General features: G+C 41.6%; 1 protein-coding gene and 1 long non-coding RNA gene across 2 annotated transcripts in view; one reads left to right on the plus strand and one right to left on the minus strand.

The window, feature by feature from the left end:
* The window catches only part of DISP1 (dispatched RND transporter family member 1), a 219337-nt gene extending 198711 nt beyond the window's left edge, over positions 1-20626 (plus strand). The window contains exons 4-8 of the mRNA XM_055581955.1: positions 4752-4875; positions 5708-5835; positions 6199-6296; positions 8555-8652; positions 16994-20626. Of these exons, the coding sequence (XP_055437930.1) occupies positions 4752-4875; positions 5708-5835; positions 6199-6296; positions 8555-8652; positions 16994-20605 (4060 nt within the window). The 3' untranslated portion in view covers positions 20606-20626. The remainder of the gene's footprint in view (positions 1-4751; positions 4876-5707; positions 5836-6198; positions 6297-8554; positions 8653-16993) is intronic.
* On the minus strand, positions 6051-10123 carry LOC129652880 (uncharacterized). The gene is made up of 4 exons (XR_008714825.1): positions 9728-10123; positions 9063-9123; positions 6649-6775; positions 6051-6189 (listed from the first exon to the last, which is right to left on the minus strand). It is a non-coding gene; the product is annotated as an uncharacterized LOC129652880 (long non-coding RNA).
* Positions 20627-21363: the final 737 nt, after the last annotated feature.

Below are 21363 nucleotides of genomic sequence, written 5' to 3' on the forward strand. Positions count from 1 at the left end.
TGCTGATCTTTTTCCAGAGTAAACCCAATAATAACGTGATTGAGAATCTATGAGTATGTTTGAGGGACTTCCCATGTATGCGTGTGTGCTTAGTCGTGTCCAACTCCTTGCGACCCCATTGACTATAGCCCACCAGGCTCCTCTGTCCGTGGGATTTTCTAGGCAAGAATACTGGAGTGGGTTGCCATGTTCTCCTCTAGGGATCTTTCCGACCCAGGGATCAAATCCGAGTCTCCTGCACCACAGGGAGGATTCTTTACCACTTGAGCCATCAAGGTCGATATACCTCATGAAAACTTTAGCAGGGCAGGAACAGCCTGGACCAGGGTGCTAGGCAGCCTGCCCACTCACTCAGATGTGCAGTTCACCCACAAACGCAATCCATTCTCCCTGCTCCTTCTGTTATCTGTCATTTTATAGAAGGAGAATGAATCCTTCATATCTGTACTGTTTGATACGTGACCTCTTGAGATGATGATGTGCTCTTTTATATTGGGTTGGTCAAAAAGTTCATTCAGGTTTTTCTGTACCAAGTAAAAAACCCAAACAAACTTTCGGCCAATCCAATCCAACAGTGCCATGGGTAGTGCTGTGGGCCTAACCTAAGCAGCTGATACAGCAGTAGGGCCTTGAGGAAAACCATCACCTGGTCAGTCAGTCATTAAGAAAAGACTGCCTGCTGTCATCCAGGAGCCAGAGAAGTGGATGGCATGTACAGTTATGTTGTAGTGTGGTCTAAAGATGTACAAAATTAGATCAGGCAGATGAAAGACAATTACTACATGGTATACAGAGGAACATAGTATAGTAAAAGAGTGGTCCTTTGGGAAATTCTTCCAATGCATGTGTAGTTGACTTTTCAGAGAAAAGAATGCACAGGTCCTTTATTCAAATTTAAACTTAGAATATGTACCTTGAACTCAGATGCAGCATGAAGGGAATTAGCTAGAAAAATGTAGCTGTAAGATTTATAGGTCATTTTTAATTTCCTTTACTTCTCCAGTTTTCCTGCTTTATTAGATTTTTGTCATAATATTACAACCATTGTCTGGGTTTCATATTATATATGAAACTTTTGTTTCCCACATGGTGCCCGTAGCTACACAACATCTTAGCATAGACAGCAGGAAGCAGAAATAGCCTCAGTCACTGTGTGATATTTAGGAGAAACCACAGTCTGAGTGATATTTACTCAAAAGAGTTAGGGCTTTCCCCCCGTGGTGCTTGATGTCCTCAGGATGGTGATTCCATTTCTTAAGTGCAAGCAGTTGTCTCTAGGAAAGGTTAACATGTGAAACATGTGCTGTGTGAGGAAGTGGACTTGTAAAAGGGTAAGGTTAAATGTGTTTGGAAGAAATGTGCTGAAATCACTAATACCGTAAAGTTTCCATATGTAGTCCATGCACAGATATGGTAGAGAGCAGTGCTGTAAAATCAAAACCAAATGTTTTCAAAAGCAAGAAAAAGCGATTATTGAATGAGTTTTTAAGATTGCTGTGCATGTGTGCAGATTTTTCAAGACACAAACAAAAAGTCATTATATAGGTAAATTAAACCACAGTATGAAAACTAAGCAATTTGGGGCCCATGGCCTTCTATTGATAACATGTTTGTAGGTAAAAATGCATAACTTCTGGTTTATTTGAAAGAAAATCAATCCATTTAATATAAAGTATAATGAGTAATTGTGTAAGCCTGGAGCCCTTTTCACTTCATAGGGCTGATATTTTAAAGGTCTAAAATGTAAAGGACTTTTTTTTTAAACCTGAAGCAATGAACAGAAAGTCTCAAATGTGCTATTGACAAAGGATTTTATTGCTTCAAACCAGTTACTTTCATCTTGGTTTGCATTTGGTGGAGGAGGAAATAAAGTATAGAAAATATAAGCATTGGGTGTGTTCTGGAAATACGAACGATTCTGACCACTTAGTGTTTACATTTGAATAACTACAATCAACATATTCTGATTTATGTGTTTTCAATACATTCAGGATTATTATTAAGTTATTCCACCTTATCTAGCATAATTTTTCCTTAATGAGTTTTTAAATGCAGAATTTACAGTTAGTGAATCATGTTCAAACTTGAAGTCCTTTGGGTCTATATGATTTTGTACAGAGAAATTAAGAGTGTGGCTTAGGAATTTAATCCTAAATGACAGTTTTGGAAAGCATCTGTTTGTGGCAAGTTGATTTATTCTTGATGTCTTTTGTTTCTCTTGTGTTCAAAGCAAAAGATGATATCATAGTGGCTAAGAAGCCAGACTCGTAAACCAGACTACCTGGCTTCCTAGCTTTGTGACTTTTTTTTAAAGATATAATTGATATGTAACATTATATAAGTTTCAGGTGTATAACATAATAATTTGATATTCATGTGTATTGTGAAATAATCACTACAATAAGTCTAGTTGACATTCATCACTACACATAGTTACAAAATTTTTTTCTTTCTTGTAGTGAGAACTTTTAAAATCTACTCCCCTAGCAGCTTTCAAATATACAGTATAGTATTATTAACTATAGTTACTGTGCTGTACATTACATCCCGAGGACATACTTGTTTCATGACCGGGGCCAGCTTGTGACTTTGAACAAGTTATTCAACCTGACCATGCCTCAGTTCCATCTCATAAATTTGTTGTGAGAATTCTGTGAGATGATAATCTATGTAAAGCATCAGAGCAACTGGAACTCTTAGTGGGTGCAAGCTATTATTCTTTATTCTCCTAAGGTTGCTTTTAAAAGAAAAATAATGAAAAATGCCTGTGCAAGTGCTCCCTTAAAGCATAATTATGTTATATTTTATTTAATGTGAATATCTCTATGAATCCAGATCTATGAAGTTGAGCGATCAGAATATAAAAATCAGCCATCTATTCTTAGAGACATCTTGTAGCTTTTTTCAGAATTGTAGAGCCACAAGCTTTCTTTAAACTGCCAGCATGATTTTGAAGAAGAAACTCAAAATATCTGAGCAAGAAGTCTATTTCAAATGAGCTGTAAATAGCCATCACAGCAGCCCAATGAGCTAACACTGTTGAGACTTAAAGAGTAATTGTCCAGAAGTTAGATGTTTCTTTTCTTCTCTGATAAAAGTTCAAGAAACCTGAAGTTGGCAGAATACATTTTGAATTTTAGAAGAGTTCAATTTAGTCAACTTCTATTAAGCACTAAGTTGTTAGCAAGATCTGCAAGCATCAGGTTAGGAAGGCCTGGTCCAAGATCTTACAGAAGGGCCCAGAAACAGGTCTTTCAGTGGAAGATAGTGAAGGAGGGTGTGGGAAGGGTATTGGGAGAAATGACTTGATTGTGGGATTTGGTAACAGAGAGGAGTTTCTGAAATGTAGTAAGAAACCACAGCCAGGCCATGGTGATTAGAGAATTGAGGGAAGATAGATATATGGGTGTTTATATACTAATCAATAGATAGTGACCAAGCACCTTTTAAAAGACACTATTTTGCAGACAGGATCATCTATATCATTTTTCTATTTGCACAGCAGAAATAGAGACACAGACGTAGAGAACAACTGTATGGATATCAAGGGGGAAGAGGGGATGGGAGGAATTAGGAGATTGGGTTTGACATATACATACTACTGATACTTTGTGTAAAATAGATAACCAATGAGAAGATACAGGGAACTCTACTTAGTGCACTGTGGTGACCTGAAATGGAAAGGAATTCCAAAGAGAGGGGATATATATATGTGTATGGCTGATTCGTTTTGCTGTACAGTAGAAACTAACACAATATTGTAAAACAACTATACTCCAATAAAAAATAATTTTCAAAAAAGAAAGTATACAAATGTTTAGCAAAAAGAAGGCACTAATACTGTACTAAATCAACCAGTCAATCAAATCAAAAGTCTCTGCCCTCATGTAGCTCACAGTCTAGTGGATAAGTTCATTATTGTTCTGTGTCCAACTTTTTGTTTTAACTAAAAGGAAGGTTAATAGGTTTATGGGGAGGTTTCAGTTTGGTTTGGTTATTCTTAAGACTTACAGGCTTTCCCGGGTGGCTCAGCAGTAAAGACTCTGTCTGCCAATGCAGGAGACGCAGGTTTGTTCCTTGGGCCGGTAAGATCCCCTGGAGAAGGGAATGGCAACCCACTCCAGTATTCTTGCCTGAAGAATTTCATGGACAGAGGCGGCTGGCAGGCTACAGTCCATGGGGTCACAAAGAGTTGGACACGACTTAGCATCTAAAACAACAATTCTTAAAGCTTACCTGAACCTGTTTATGGGCTGGGTTCTTTTTCAAGAAGTGATGGAGTGAAAGTAGGAAGAAAGGAATAACCGGAGAAACAAAAGTTCTGGAAGAGACTGCAAAGAGGATGGAGCCTCTGTTAAAATATATTTCTTTCTACTTCGAAAGTGTAGATTCAAGATCTTTTTCCTAGGCACAGATATAGCAATGAAATATTACTTGTCAGAAATGGACATTATGCTCACTTTCAGTTGGTTAGATAGCATGACCGACTCAACAGACATGAATTTGAGCAAACTCCAGGAGATAGTGAAAGACAGGGAAGCCTAGCATACTACAGTCCGTGGAGTCACAAAGAGTCAGACAAGACTTAGCAACTGAGGAACAACAGTTTATAATCTCATTAGCTTTTTCATTGATAAATACCTGTACTAGGTCTGAAGTAGGAAGAATTAACAAATTGCTCTGTTAGGTAGTGAAAAAACTTTACTCTGCTTCTAAGCTGCTTTCTCTGTGATCTCTCTCTGCTTTTGTAGTTACGCAGCCCTGATAGCAGACTGGCCTGTGGTTGTCTTGGGCATGTGCACGGTGTTCATCGTGGTCTGTGCCTTGGTTGGAGTATTAGTGCCAGAGCTTCCTGATTTCTCTGATCCGTTGCTGGTAAGGAAAACTGAGCCAATAGACTCTGCTCGTCTATTTTATTTAGCCTTCGATCATCTCAAAAGATTAAGCATTTTAGGACACTTTGTCTTATGCTATCTAGTACCCTCTCTTTTGAAACCTTCTCAAGCCATCAGTAAGTATAGTCACTTTCTGAAAGAGGAAAGACTTGCTTGTATTCTCAGGTTCTCAAAGGCGGTCAAGGAACTTGCTCACCTTCAAAAATCTGGAAATCTGTTTCTTGGTCTCCATGTTAAGCTAAAAAGCTGTAAATTGGAGAATCTGCAGACTATAAAAACATTTTCACAAAATCTTTAAAACCAGAATATCACCTTTTTTTTCCTGAGGAAGTTAAAGGAATTTCAGTGTTACTAAGAGAGAGCAGGGTCTGTTTTTAAGTATTGAAAGATGTCCCTCGGGTGTGGAATAGGGAGGAAAATATGAATGAGGATAATGATAACAATAAACTCTTTGTAAAACATGCATAACATAATTTAATTTGACCATAATGTTTTATAACATAAAAATAAGTATTTACTAAATGCTAGGGATGCATATGGAAGAGAAGCTTCAGATAAGTTTTTTATCCTCCTCTTTGCTGAGATATGTAACATACCAAAGAATCAGGCCATTTTGTCACAGTAAATAGGTGATCATTATTATGTCAAATCATCTTGTTTTAATGCAGTTCACCTCTGGAGTAGCTGTGAGGAACGTATTTATTTTCTGTTGAAAGCTATCCATCACCTTGACATTGCCTTCCCAAGCTGTTATAACTATACTTAGCCTGAAATGAAGTACACTAATGGGAATTTGTAATATTTTGCCTTAGGGTTTTGAACCAAGAGGGACTGCAATAGGCCAGAGACTGGTCACATGGAATAACATGGTGAAAAATACAGGATACAAAGCAACATTAGCAAATTACCCCTTTAAATATGCAGATGAACAAGCCAAAAGGTAACCGTTTATTAACTTTTAGACAAAACACTGCTAATGAATTCCACTTATAAACACTGCCTGTGCAAAACGATTACATCTAAAATGTGTGGCTCAAAATCTTTACCACTGAATGTGTTGAAATTGTCATTGTCTTTTAAGATTGTGTTGTCTGTTAGTGAAGGTTTGGGTTTGGGGTTTTTTGTTTTTTTTTTTTCCTTTTTCAGGAGTGAGAAAATTAATGGTGGTTACTTATGCCCATCCGTCCAACTTCATACCAAGCACTAAATAGGTCATGGCTTTGAGGCAGTATTGTTACCAGTAGGCTTCTCATCCTTGGAATGGTGAGGACTTGACTGAAGATCAAATTGTGTTCTGTTTCAGCCATCGGGATGATAGATGGTCAGACGATCATTATGAAAGAGAGAAGAGAGAAGTTGACTGGAACTTCCACAAGGACAGCTTTTTCTGTGACGTTCCAAGTGAGTGGCATCATAAATGACAAACTTCTCCGAGTTTCCTGGGATTGAACTTGACTGATAACCTAGACTGTCCGGGTGTGTGTGACTGGTCACACAGCTTTACTGTTTCTATCATGCTTCAAGAGATTTTGTTTAATTAACTTGTAATTTTACTTCTCTAGGTTAGTCAACCACTAATCTGAATTTTGGAGAAGGCAATGGCACCCCACTCCAGTACTCTTGCCTGGAAAACCCCATGGACAGAGGAGCCTGGTAGGCTGCAGTCCATGGGGTCGCTAGGAGTCGGACACGACTGAGCGACTTCACTTTCACTTTTCACTTTCATGCATTGGAGAAGGAAATGGCAACCCACTCCGGTGTTCTTGCCTGGAGAATCCCAGGGACGGGGGAGCCTGGTGGGCTGCCGTCTATGGGGTCGCAGAGAGTCGGACACGACTGAAGTGACTTAGCAGCAGCAGCAGCAATCTGAATTTATTTACCTATGATTAAAAAAAATAATGAGCGAAAAAGAAAAAAATAATAAGAAAGAGAGGATTGAGTTATAGCCAGTTTTAAGACAGATATAAATCTAATAAAATTATTGACCTTGCTCAATATTTCAAGTCATTTTAAAAAACTCCTTGTACATATTTTTAGATTGAACCCTGAAATAATCTACTGTCAAAATACCTGTATTAATAGCCTTCTTGTGCCTGCCTTGTCATTAGGGATTGGTGGAAGAAAGACGAACAAATAAAGTCCAGAGGTTCAAAGCTTGCGTGTCTCAGCGACCCAGCTCATATATGGATGAGATAAGTGAACTGAGTTAAGACAGCAGGAAGTGATGGTGATTAAAGAGTATATGGCAGAATATGGCCTTGGAAAAATGAGGGCCCAAATATTGTAAGAAATTCCCAGAGGCCAGGAATCCTGATTTCAGTGTGGCATCTGATCTCTAAATGTTGGCAGCAAATTCACTAAACAAAATCTGCTGTCACCTAGAGTCAACCTGGTTCCTCTGTAGCTGCCAGGAAAGAAGAGTTCAGAGCCTCAGAGAAACATGTTAACTTTGTATGTCACTGATTAGCCCTCCTGGTTACAAGTGAGGAATTGTGATAACTTCAATTTCTGATTAAGTGAATATTAACATTGAAGCTCCTTTGGTTTCACCTTGTTTTGTTGTTGCTGAAAATCCTTCTAAGATGTTTTTTTGTCTTATCTTCTTAGATCACTAGGGGACCTATTGGGTCTTAGATGTTTCTATATCTATTCAAACTTCAGGGTCTTTGTCTTGAAGACAGTTTACTAAAGAAAACTTTGTGACCATTAATAAATGCTCATGTAATAAAGCTTTATTCATAAATTTGCCAATTGATTTTCTTTGTTTGCACCATTTGGCATTTTCGATCATATAAAATTAACCTACTTTGTTTCAGTTCACTTATGTTAATTTTTTAATGGCTGAGGGAGCAGAAACAGTACTTATTGAGCACCTGTTTTTCAGTATCTCATTTAATTCTCAACACCTTCTTGAGAAAGTGTTGCTGTCTTTATTTTAGGAGGAACTGAGGCTCAGGGAAGCTGTTAGTTGCCTAAGATCACCTAGCTAGTAAATGACAGAAGCTGGTTACAACCCAGTTTTCACTCTAAAGACCATGTTCTTTCCAGGATATCACACAGCCTCCCTTGTTCGGAGATGTATTTTGTAACAGTATGATTCTCAAAATATTTTTTCTAGAACTCTGAGCACTTAGCAAGAATGACGAGTATGTCTGTGATCCTGGCTAGCATTCTGTATTTAGCTGACTTTTGTTAGTGCTTTAAAATTGACCGCTTGCCATCTTTGCTCTCTAGTTAGCTGCCACAGAGAACACCCCTATAATCCATTCTTGATATGCGCTGGCGCCTCATTCTTTGATTTTATATACCACTGTGGTGATATGTTGTGAAATTAAGAGGGAGGCATTCAGTTGGTTTTCTGCCAAAAGTTCTTATGTATTGTTCTTCCTAATTACAGTCTGATCAGAACTAGATATGTTACATAACTGCTATGATTTTTAAGATGCAGTGAGTCTACAAAGGCTTTGAGGTAAAGCAATATTTAAAAAAAAATGTTTTTTTTACATTTTTCACCTGGAATTTAATGAAAGACAGGATTCCCCACTGCTAATGAATTGCCCATATGGTTTCCCAGTTTGAATTATTTCTGAATGCTGAGTCTTCTGAAATAAATGAATAATTTATAAACTTTTTTCTTTTTTTTTTCCCCCTGTCACCAGGTGACCGATATTCCAGAGTAGTGTTTACTTCAGCTGGAGGGGAGACATTGTGGAATTTACCTGCAATTAAATCAATGTGCAATGTAGATAATACAAGGGTATGTAAAGTAAAACTGAAATCTGTTCAGCACAAATAAGGTTATATTTCTGAAACTCCTTTTACTGCTGAGCCTGGTGCCTGATCAGATGAAAGCACTTAAGTGGCTTACCTACTGAAGAATAAACACCAGGAGAATTGCTTTGCATTCTTTCCAACCCCAGGATCAAAGTGTATCTGTTTCCCCACCTTTAAAACATACCATCTTCCTTAATAAAGATCTCTTTCTTTCCCACTCATGTTCTTTGTCCTTGATAGTCTTTTGTGTTATTTCACAGCTTATTTCCTTTCAGGATAATAGTTAAGCCTTTTTCTTCTTTTGTTGTATTTTCTCTTTCCTAGTTTCATTGTTCACTCCACTTTCCCCCTGAGGCAATTGTCAGCATCTTAATTATGCAATGAAATGCTCACCTTTCTGGCAATCAATGGATCCTTTTGGCCGGTGACCTCAAAGGAAAATTTAGGGCACAGGCTAGGAGAGGACATCAAAGAACATAAATACAATATCTATGGAAATGGCCTGAGTAATCCAATCCAGATTGTTCTGAGTTCTGAACACCTTAATGCTTTAACAGGACATAAAGATATAAGAAGACAGGCACTTCCACTCCTAATCTTCTGTAGAGCACCAAAAAAAAATAAAGTCACCTACTTGGAAGAGCAGTCAATTTCATGTGTTCAAATGTAGGTTCTCCAAGTAGAAACTGCTGTCTAAGGTCACTAATGGCCTTGTCCAAGCACAGTAACAAGGCGGAAAAGGAACTTGTATTCTGAGCATATTTCTATTCTCAATTAATGTCTCAATTTGATCACTATCAACTTCGGCTGGTCTACCTGACCATGGAGCATTGTCAAGTGAGAAACTCCAGCATGAAACCCAATAAAATGTAAAATCACTTGTCAGTTGAAAATCTAATCACATGCCTTAAGAGCTAGCCTGACAATCCAGGGAAATCACCTGTTCTATTAACAGAGTTCTTTAATGCATAGGAGGCGAAAGGACCCTTTGAGGTCACCCACAGACCAGCACTGTCCCTGTGCAGATAAAAGGACCTTCTGAGAACTGAGTGGCTTACCCAGGTCACCTAGTTAATTGGTCCCAGATCTCCTGACCTCATTCTTCATTCCGAGAGGCCATTTATATATTTTGAAAATAACTTTTGCATTGATGAGGATATCAGGATTTTCTGTGAGTGCCATCTTGTCTCTGTGCAACTCCAAATAGACCAAAGTCACAAACCATCTATAAACAGCCTACAGTTTCTTCACCAGCGAGCCATTTTTGTCGTATTTTGTTCTGTTCTACAACAATCAGTGGATTTTTGAAAGCTACTCTGAGCATATTTCTCCCTGTTATGGGTTACACCTGTTCTCATACAGAAAGTTGACTCTAACTTTGGAGAGCACTTGCTGTGCACAAGGCTTTATGCTGAGAATTTTACATCTCTCACCGTAAACCTGTGACCTTGGAATAATACCTTTTAACAGATGAGCAGTTAAGCTTAGAGAAGTTAAGCCAGTCTGGTTACTTTATAATCACACCTTGGATGAAAACAATTCATTAACCTCTTAGACCCTGTTATTCCTACCCTTGCAATTAATCTTTAGACCTTCCCTCCCTTGAAGACACAAAAGTGATTGAATTCACTCAGTTGATTAACAGTTGATATTTTCTGAGTGTTATTGATATTTGTCAGGAAGTATTCTAAACACTTTAATGAATTATTTCATTTAATCCCCACAACAGTGTTAGGAATGAAACACTCATTTTGCCTGTTTTGCAGATGAGGAAGTTCACACAGGTGGTAACTGACAGGTGCAGGATTTGAACCCAGACAAGTCTTAATTCCACTGCCAATACAGGTGATTCGGGTTCAATCCCTGGGTCAGGAAGATCTCTGGAAGAGAAAATGGCAATCCACTCCAGTATTCTTGCCTGGGAAATCCCATGGACTGAGGAGCCTGGCAAGCTACAGTCCATGGGGTCTCAAAGAGTCGGACATGACTGAGCAACTAAACAACAACAAAAGTCTAATTCTAGAGTCTCTGCCTTTACCCTCCATTCTTTATGCTCCCATAATGCAGATTACTGCTCCCTCTCCCATTTATCTTTTGTATTGTTCTGCTATATATACCATTTCCCACTCAAATGAACCTCAAAGAATCATCATGGCCTAGAATAGAATAAGTACCTTTTTTAAAAAGCTAGCAATTTATTCTGTGAGTACATCTTAGATTTTTAATAAACTCAAAAGCCGGTAAGCAGTACTGTGCTATTACTGCTTTCATAAGTGAAGAGTATATTATATATACATATATGAGTATATTTCAGATGATAAGATATCAGCACCAATAGGAATCTTACAAAAAGGCATACAGAAAGGATAAATAACTGAATGAATTACTTGAAGGAACACTAGTGGGTGGAAAATAAAGCTAAGGAAGAGACTGGACATACAATAATGCATACCCCACAATTCTGTGTATTTGCGTGGTGGTGAGCTTCAAATTTGTCTTTAACCTTCCTGGCAACCAGAGCAAAGAAGAATTCATGGTCAGAGACAAAAGTCACTTAAATAGAGTGACAAGTTTGTTTTTTAGAAGAAACCCATCTTGCCTTCATACTAAGACAGGAAAGGATTGTTCCCATACTTCCAAAAGAAGTATGATGTTCTGAAGAAAGTTCTTAACAGAAGGTTTAGCAGGTTTACGAGAGGTACAGTATTGATTCTTACTTGGTTTGTAAACCATATCTCAAGTAGGTTGGTACTGGAGATATAGCAGAAGCTTTTCTACAAGAGATAAAGCAATGAAATCTCAATACGTGGTTTCTAATGGTTTGGCTTGAAGCAGCTGCAAAATTTAAACTATTGAAAAAAGTAGATGTACTTTGCTTGTCTTTTTTTTCCTCTACTGAGCTCATCATAAGAATGTTTGGCTGTGACTTCAAGCCTGTACTCCCTGGGAAGAACATAACGATTTGTAGTGCTCTTGTGAAAATGTGAGGAACAGACCCAAAGACGCATCTGAATGAATGGTCAAGCCACTGACAGATACATACCAATAAATGAATAAACATAACCAAGGTCCTGAAATTCTACCTCAAGGAATTTGGTTGTAATTTGAGCTTTTTAAATTAAATGCTATTTTTACCAATTGCACATGTCCTTGTATTCTAGCCTCAAACTCCTGCTATGAACTTAGAACAACATGTTTCTCACAGAGAATATATTTAGTGATGTCTTGTGTGCACACTCAGTCATGTCTGACTCTTTGACCCCATGAACTGTAGCCCATCAGGTTCCTCTGTCCATGGGATTTCCCAGGGAAGAATACTGGAGTGGGCTGCCATTTCCTCCTCCAGGGGATCTTCCTGACCCAGGGATCAAACCCACATCTCCTGTGTCTCCTGCATTAAAGGCAGCTTCTTTACCGCTTGAGCCATCGGGGAATAATACCTAGTGGTTAACGGTTTAGATTTCAGATTATTACTGTACCTTTTTGAGTCTCCCAGGTCAAGACCCTTTGGGGATTTTTATTTGTGTTGGTGCTTTGAGCAAACGGTGTCCTGAGGCTACTTGACAGTCTTTCCCTTTCTTCCCCCCCCTCAAATCCTTGCTATCGTACCTAAGCACTTGATTATTAACAACGATCAAGTTGAATGAGACACATATGAAATGATCCAGAGCAGAAGAGCTTAATCGTTGGTCAGTTGACTCCAGAAAGCATCGGGTAATCAGTGTAACGTCACCATGAGACCAGGTGTTTCAACTGTTTCCTGCCTGTGTTGATAGCACAGTGAGTTCAAACACCAGTTCCCATTTAAATTACATGGCACTTGTACTCACAGTTCAGACGGGTACTGGTTTCCTGACGCTCCACCTGTCTCCTCACAGAAATGCTTGATTTCTGAGACTCTCTCAAAAGGGGACTCAGTTGCTTCCCCTGATCTTCTTCATTACTTTTTCCTGCACTTCTGCATTCCTGTGGGGCATGCTGGCAGAGAGTCATTAGTAACAAAGATGTTTGTGTGTCTAATCTTGACTCTGCTGGAAACTCTTAACCCTGGTTTTAGTCTTTGTACACTGTAGACATTGGTGCTCAGAGGAATCAGCTTGTAGTAGGGATTTGAAATTTGGTACCTAAAACCCTTTTTACTTAGGTAGCTTTTGTGGACAGCTGGAATACACCCCCCTCCTCTGAAGCTTAGAAGATTCTAGAAATGTGTTTCTTGATGCTTGGAGATTTTGTTTGTTTGGTTTTTTTTTTTTACATTTTGGCTGCACCATGCAGCATGTGATGAGGGAATCTGAGTTCCTCAACCAGAGATTGAACACAAGCCCTCTGCAGTGGAAGCTCAGAGTCTTAACCACTGGATTGCCAGGGAAGTTCCCTGATGCTTGTTTTAAAGAGAGCTGTGGAGCCCTTGCTTCTTCTTTCATCTCTAGGCTCCCTTCAACTTTTATACATGAAGAACTTAGTCACGTGGGGAGTGAGAGTCCAGCAGTTGATTGAATCTGGTATTAAGGGCTTAATTTTCTTGCCTTTTATTGTTTTCTCAGTGTCTTACCATATCTCCAACTTGGCCATTAGATTTGAAAGTTAAGGTATTTAAACTATGCTGGTTTCTTCTTTTTCTCTATTTGAAGGCAACTCCACCCCTGCTCCCATCTGACCAGGGAAGTGTGCAAAGGCGTGTTAGCACCACACAAGCAAAATGATTTCCTAAAACTCCCATCTGTGAATACCTAGAATGAAAAGGGCATCCCTCATGAGAGCTGCAAGATATGACTCTCAGAAACTCCATCCTTATTTTTATAAACTTCAAAGATTTCAAAATCATTCCTATGATGGCAAAAATATGCAAAGATACAGCTGCGTTCTGCATGAAGATACACCTGCTTGCCAAGCGCTTTCAGCCCCCCAGTGTAACATATGACTCTGTATTGGGGTGTCTCCATCCCAGATGACTAAGCCGTGCTTCTCTCGCATTGCACTTGCGGACTTTGGCGCTCTATCCACAGGTTCACATAGACTCTTAAACATAATATGTTGCTTCTCATGCGAATTGTCATCATTGCTTTTCTTGTCTGATTTCCCCACCTCACCACGAGCAATTTGAGGGCAGGACCAATTTGCCTTATTTGTCTTGCCTGCTGCTGCTGCTGCTAAACTGCTTCAGTCGTGTCCGACTCTGTGCGACCCCAGAGACGGCAGCCCACCAGGCTCCCCCGTCCCTGGGATTCTCCAGGCAAGAACACTGGAGTGGGTTGCCATTTCCTTCTCCAATGCATGAAAGTGAAAGTGAAGTCGCTCAGTCGTGTCCGACTCCTAGCGACCCCATGGACTGCAGCCCACCAGGCTCCTCCGTCCATGGGATTTTCCAGGCGAGAGGACTGGAGTGTTGTCTTGCCTAGGTGCTCAATAAATATTTTTTCTTTTGGATGGATGGATGGATGGGGACATACAGCATCACTCCCTGAAAGCCTAGATGACCCTTGAGCTCCATGCCTTTAGATTTAGGGCACTGGCATCCAACTCAGGATAAATGTCTATTTTCTGTCGTTATTTTTTACCCTCTAAAACAGTCCTCAAAAACTGTTTTCCAAAGGTTGTACATCAGCCAGCATCACCTTTGAATTTGAGGATTGGCCCTCCAGAGGCTCATTAGCATTTATTTTTTATAGCAGCCATCAAAGTTGTATTTGGTCTGTGTTTGTCATGTCCAGCTTTTTAATCTCTGGTCAGATACACACATAAAAAACCCTCTGCAATTCTTTGAAAAGGTTAGGCAAGGACAGAATTCTGTGCCTTTTTCCCAGTTTTAGCTGGCAACCCTGTTTCCTTTATGTTTGGCGTTTGGTTATTGGGACAAGTACAGATATGTTCCTTCTAGCTGATAGTGGGTTTTGTAATGGATACAGTTCATTTTCTTCCATCTGAAAACTGTCAGACACTATGCATTACCTTTCTTTCAATTCAGTGGGCTGAGCCCAGGGACTTGCCTGTTATTTCTTTATGGGATAAAACTGGTTATCTGAGAGATGCTATTCCAGGATTTCCTGTTATTTATTAGGTGGTTCAGTTCCCCCTGAGTGAGCTTATGTGAATGTTTTTACCTAGGAACAATTAAATGTTAATTATCCTGTTTTATGAAATGTCCAGTAATTATCACTCTTTAAAAATGAGCTTGAAAATTAAGCCTTTGTTAAAATCAGCGTTATTTTAGTACACTGTATAACAACCCTTTGATTCATTTTTTTAAACTCCCAATAGAGTATCTTTTTGGACTTTCCTGGTGGCTCAGACAGTAAAGCGTCTGTCTACAATGTGGGAGACCTGGGTTCGATCCCTGGGTTGGGAAGATCCCCTGGAGAAGGAAATGGCAGTCCACTCCAGGACTATTGCCTGGAAAATCCCATGGACAGAGGAGCCTAGTAGGCTACAGTCCATGGGGTGGCAAAGAGTCGGACACGACCGAGCGACTTCACTATATGCTATAGAGTATCTTTAAAAAAACAAACAAACACTTTTTATTATGGAAATTATCAAACAGATGCAAAAGTAGACTAGTAGAATGAATCCCTGTGTGCAGGTCGGAGAACTTCAGCAGTTCCCAGTATATGGCCAATCTCCTTTCATCTACACTTTGCCCCTTACAGGATAAGTCCCAGTAAAGTATGCTGATCGCCAGGGCTTAATGAGTTACAAGTAACTTGGTTCTTGGATAAGTCTGAGTTCTAAAGATGACTTGTTCAACGTCTCTACTTTGAGAAAATATTTCAGCGCATGGTTGATAAAATGGCAACCCACTCCAGTATTCTTACCAGGAAAATCCCAAGGACAGAGGAGCCTGGTGGGTTACAGTCCATGGGGTCGCAGAGAGTCGGATATGACTGAGCACACACACACACACTTTAAAAAAAAAGGGAAAGGGTGGTTTTAATCTCGTTAGGAAAAAAATTCTGAAGCCCTTCTTGAACTTGGAGTTTCTTCCCTGGAACAACCTTTGGTAGACAGAGATGAAGAAAGTGATAGGGGTGGGTCGTCTTTAGCCCTGGCACTTCCAGAGAAGTCTCTGGACAGGCTCGAGAGCAGGCGGGTATTTCTTACTCTCAGCCTCAGGGTAGAGGGGCCATTCATGTACTTTATAGTTTTTAAAGCAATAGGATTGTGCAGGCTTCACTCTAACCTTACCAATGCCACCTTTGGCATTGGAACAGATTTCAATTTTCTGTACGAAGAACAGCCATAAGAAGAAAAGCCTTCTCCAAGAATAGTGTTCCAAATGAAATACTGTCCACATTAAATCCAGAATTGTTACTTACTAATATGCAGCAGACCTCTGTTTACCAAACAGAAAGTTCCCCAAAGAGGGAGGGGTGGTTAGCCAACTTGAATAAACTTTGAAGGCTGTGGAAGAAATAAATTCCTACTTAAGTATTTTATTACCTGTATATGTTTATTTAAAATCATACATATATCATTTTAATTTAGAAACATTTCCCCTTTCTACTTATATATCAGGAAACCATTTTATTCCAGGTTTTTCATGTATCTTTAGCATCTGCTTCTGATATTATTACCAGGATCACTTTTTGAGGTTCACTGACAGTTTTCTAGAGAATATCTACAGATGAGAATATCTAAAAATGAGCTTGAAAATTAAGCCTTTGTTAAAATCAGCGTTATTTTAGTACACTGTATAACAACCCTTTGATTCATTTTTAACAACCCTTTGCCTTCACCTAAGATGATGGAAATATAGTACCTCTGTCACCAAATATTTCATACTGATCACCAGAAATTTTAGGTGAAGCCACAAATTCATTTCATGTATCAATTGGGCAATTGTTCTCTTAATTAATCCAGTAGGTGTTCATACATATGCTTCACAGCCTATCCATTTAATTGCTTTTTAAAGTGACTTTGAAAGGGCTTGTTTACCAAAGAGGTGTTAATTTTATCTCCTTTTTGAAACCAAACTGGCATTGATTGAAATTGTTTCACACTTGGATGTCATCCCCAAATAGTAGTTTACTGTTCAAAATGAAGTGACCTAGCAGGAAAGCCTAATGTGCTGCAGTCCATGGGGTCACCAAGAGTCAGACTGAGCAACGGAACAACAAAGTGAGCCTTCTGTAGCCGGAGAAAGCAGACTGGGTCGGGGGTGGGGTGGGGTGGGGTTGGGGAGGGAGTCTCACCTTGTAGTCAAACTGACGCGTCCAGAGGATGATTCTGTAACTCCGGTAACTTTCCTGCCCCTCAAGGCCGCCGTCCTTCAGACCTTTGCATGAACCGATTTTAAACCGCAGTCCTTCCGCCTGTCTCTGTCTCCGCAGATCCGATCGCACCCGCAGTTTGGCGATCTCTGCCAGAGGACCACGGCTGCTTCCTGCTGCCCCAGCTGGACGCTGGGGAACTACATCGCTATTCTGAACAACAGATCATCCTGCCAGAAAATCGTGGAGCGCGACGTCTCTCATACCTTGAAGCTTCTCCGGACCTGCGCCAAACACTACCAGAACGGCACCCTGGAGCCAGACTGCTGGGACATGGCGGCCCGGAGGAAGGACCAGCTCAAGTGCACCAATGTGCCACGGAAATGCACCAAGTACAACGCCGTGTACCAGATCCTCCACTACTTGGTGGACAAGGACTTCATGGCCCCGAAGACAGCCGATTACACACCCGCTCTGAAGTACAGCATGCTCTTTTCGCCCACCGAGAAAGGCGAGAGCATGATGAACATCTACCTGGACAACTTCGAAAACTGGAACGCATCCGATGGCGTCACCACTGTCACCGGCATTGAGTTTGGGATCAAGCACAGCTTGTTTCAGGATTATCTTCTGATGGATACGGTGTATCCCGCCATCGCCATGGTGATCGTCCTTTTAGTCATGTGCGTCTACACCAGGTCCATGTTCATCACCCTGATGACGATGTTTGCCATCATCAGTTCTTTGATCGTGTCCTATTTTCTTTACCGAGTGGTGTTTAACTTTGAATTTTTCCCTTTTATGAACCTCACCGCGCTCATTATTCTGGTGGGCATTGGAGCAGACGATGCTTTCGTCCTATGTGACGTCTGGAACTACACCAAATTTGACAAGCCTCACGCGGAAACATCAGAGACAGTGAGCATCACGCTGCAGCACGCTGCCCTGTCCATGTTCGTCACCAGTTTTACCACGGCAGCTGCCTTTTACGCCAACTATGTGAGCAACATCACGGCCATCAGATGCTTCGGGGTGTATGCGGGGACAGCCATCCTCGTCAATTACGTGCTGATGGTCACGTGGCTTCCGGCGGTGGTTGTCCTGCACGAGCGGTATCTGCTTAATATCTTCAGCTGTTTCAAGAAGCCCCAGCAGCAGATTTACGACAACAAAAGCTGCTGGACGGTGGCCTGTCAGAAGTGCCACAAAGTCCTTTTTGCCATTTCAGAAGCATCTCGAATTTTTTTTGAAAAAGTCTTGCCGTGCATTGTTATTAAGTTTCGCTACCTCTGGCTATTCTGGTTCCTGGCCTTAACGGTGGGCGGGGCCTACATCGTCTGCATAAACCCAAAGATGAAGCTACCCTCCTTGGAGCTGTCCGAGTTTCAGGTGTTCAGGTCGTCCCATCCTTTCGAACGTTATGACGCCGAGTACAAAAAGCTGTTCATGTTCGAGCGCGTCCACCACGGAGAGGAGCTCCACATGCCCATCACGGTCATCTGGGGTGTATCCCCAGAGGACAACGGCAACCCCCTAAACCCTAAGAGCAAAGGGAAGCTGACCTTGGACAGCGCCTTCAACATCGCCAGTCCAGCTTCGCAGGTCTGGATTTTGCACTTCTGTCAAAAACTGAGAAATCAGACCTTCTTTTACCAGACCGACGAACAGGACTTCACCAGCTGCTTCATCGAGACCTTTAAGCAGTGGATGGAAAACCAGGACTGCGATGAGCCTGCCCTGTACCCATGCTGCAGCCACTGGAGCTTCCCCTACAAGCAGGAGATTTTCGAACTGTGCATCAAGAGAGCCATCATGGAGCTGGAGAGGAGCACAGGCTACCACTTAGACAGCAAGACCCCAGGGCCGAGGTTTGACATCAATGACACCATCAGGGCAGTTGTGTTAGAGTTCCAGAGTACCTACCTCTTCACCCTGGCTTATGAAAAGATGCATCAGTTTTATAAAGAGGTGGACTCATGGATTTCCAATGAGCTGAGTTCTGCCCCCGAGGGCCTCAGCCACGGCTGGTTTGTCAGCAATCTGGAGTTCTACGACCTCCAGGACAGCCTCTCCGATGGCACCCTCATTGCCATGGGGCTGTCTGTGGCCGTGGCCTTCAGTGTGATGCTGCTGACCACTTGGAACATCATCATAAGCCTTTACGCCATCATTTCGATTGCCGGAACTATATTTGTCACCGTGGGTTCTCTCGTCCTGCTGGGCTGGGAGCTGAATGTTTTGGAATCAGTCACCATTTCGGTGGCTGTGGGCCTATCTGTAGACTTTGCTGTCCATTATGGGGTGGCTTATCGCTTGGCCCCAGATGCTGACCGAGAAGGGAAGGTGATCTTCTCCCTGAGTCGCATGGGCTCTGCCATCGCCATGGCTGCGCTGACCACCTTTGTGGCCGGGGCCATGATGATGCCCTCTACGGTTCTGGCTTACACTCAGCTGGGCACCTTCATGATGCTCATCATGTGTATTAGCTGGGCTTTTGCCACCTTCTTTTTCCAATGCATGTGCCGGTGCCTTGGGCCGCAGGGGACCTGTGGTCAGATCCCTTTACCTAAAAAACTCCAGTGCAGTGCCTTCTCCCACGCCTTGTCTGCAAGTCCTGGTGACAAGGGACCAAGCAAGACACACACCCTGAATGCTTATCATTTAGATCCCAGGGGCCAGACATCAGAAATGGAACACGAGTTTTATGAATTGGAACCTCTGGCAGCCCACAGCTGCACAGCCTCTGAGAAGACCACTTATGAAGAGACCCACATCTGCTCTGAATTTTTCAGCAGCCAGGCAAGACACTTAGGGCTGCCTGTCCATGCAGCTTACAACAGTGAACTCAACAAAAGCACCAAAAATGAAACGAGCCCTGCCTTGTTGCAGGCCTCCCTTGAACAGCACACCATGTGTCACTTCTTCTCTCTGAATCAGAGATGCAGCTGCCCAAATGCCTACAAACATTTGAAATATGGCCCGCCCTCTTGCCAGCAGATGGGCGACTGTTTGTGCCACCAGTGTGCTCCCACTGCCAGCAGCTTCGTGCACGTCCAGAACAGCCTGGCGCCTCTGAGGGCAGCACACCAAGCCCCCGAGGGCTTCGTGCATCCAGTCCCACACATCCACCCCTGTCCTGGCCTACAGTGCAGGGCAAAACCGCCTGGAGCCCAGAATGCTCTGCCCAGGAGTTTCTTCCTCCACCCAGTGCAGCACATTCAGGCCCAAGAAAAAATCACTAAGACCAGTGTACACAGTCTTCAGAGCCTCGAAGAGCATCTTCCAAAGACGATAGAGCCATCATCGTTGGTCTGCAGAAGCGCTGGAGCCTTACACAAAGCCTGCTGTGGTCCTGAGACTCACCCAAGGGGACTCTGTAAAAACAGAGACCTTGGGACCACAGAGGGCAGTGGCGGGGCCACCGCCAAGGACTCCGTTTCAGTGAGTCAGACCAACAAGGCAGAAAGGCAGGTGGAGCCGAGCCCATCACAGACTGATGTCATTGTGAGCTCAGAACATTTAAATCAGAATGAACCCAAATTTCTATTTAACCATTTAATAGGGGAGGCCAGTTATAGGTCCTGCCCAAACAATCCTCAGAGCTGTGGCAGAATTGTGAGAGTTAAGTGCAATTCTGTGGACTGTCAAATACCAAACATTGAAGCCAACGTGCCTGCTGTATTAACATCCTCGGAACTTTCTGGCGAAAGTTTGTTAATAAAAACACTTTAATAAATATAGTATTAAACCAGTGCCTCAGTCCTTCCTTTGAAATAGAAGTAAAAATCTGGAAGTTTAGAAACAGTCCCAAAATACAGGAACAAGCAAGTTTCACTTTGTTAAAAATCATGAAGATTCCATATGAACAATCAACAAACTCACGTATCTAATGAGTGTTAAAAGGGTTAGCTGTTTGGGGTTTCATATTTTCAAAAAGCACAGTTGTTTTTTGACATTTATACTCAGCTTGAACAGTTATTGCCTCTTTCTCTACCCTCTCATAGCAGTGAGTCAGAGATCTAGGGTCTGAATTATCTAGAACTTTCCTTTCTCCCTGGCAGTTGTATTTACCTGATAACCCTTATTCTAGTGCCTTTGGTTGTCAGTAGTCAGGGCTTTTGATGACTTAAATACTGATTTTTAAGAAAGCTACTTCAGTTAGGATCCAGGAACTAAACAACTTTAAAATTTCTAATTTTGATGAGACCTCATTCAGAAATGAACTGCCAAGCATTTAAATAGTGCCTTCCACCTGTGTGCATGGGTAGACTGTCCATAAAGCCAATGATCCGTTTATATCCAAATTGGTGTCTTTCTTTCCACATTAGCCAAAATGTACAGTCATTCCATGGTTACACCTGTTCACTCAGGAGTCATGGGCATCATCTTGTGTCTGGCAACAATGATGTTAGGGCCACAGAAGGAAGAGCACAGATGTAGAGAGGTGATCCCCTGAAATGATAAGTTTCATCTTGACCAAGAGAGCCCCA

The sequence above is a fragment of the Bubalus kerabau genome, chromosome 5 (assembly GCF_029407905.1).
Source record: "Bubalus kerabau isolate K-KA32 ecotype Philippines breed swamp buffalo chromosome 5, PCC_UOA_SB_1v2, whole genome shotgun sequence".
In the NCBI taxonomy this organism is placed as follows: Eukaryota; Metazoa; Chordata; class Mammalia; order Artiodactyla; family Bovidae; genus Bubalus; species Bubalus kerabau.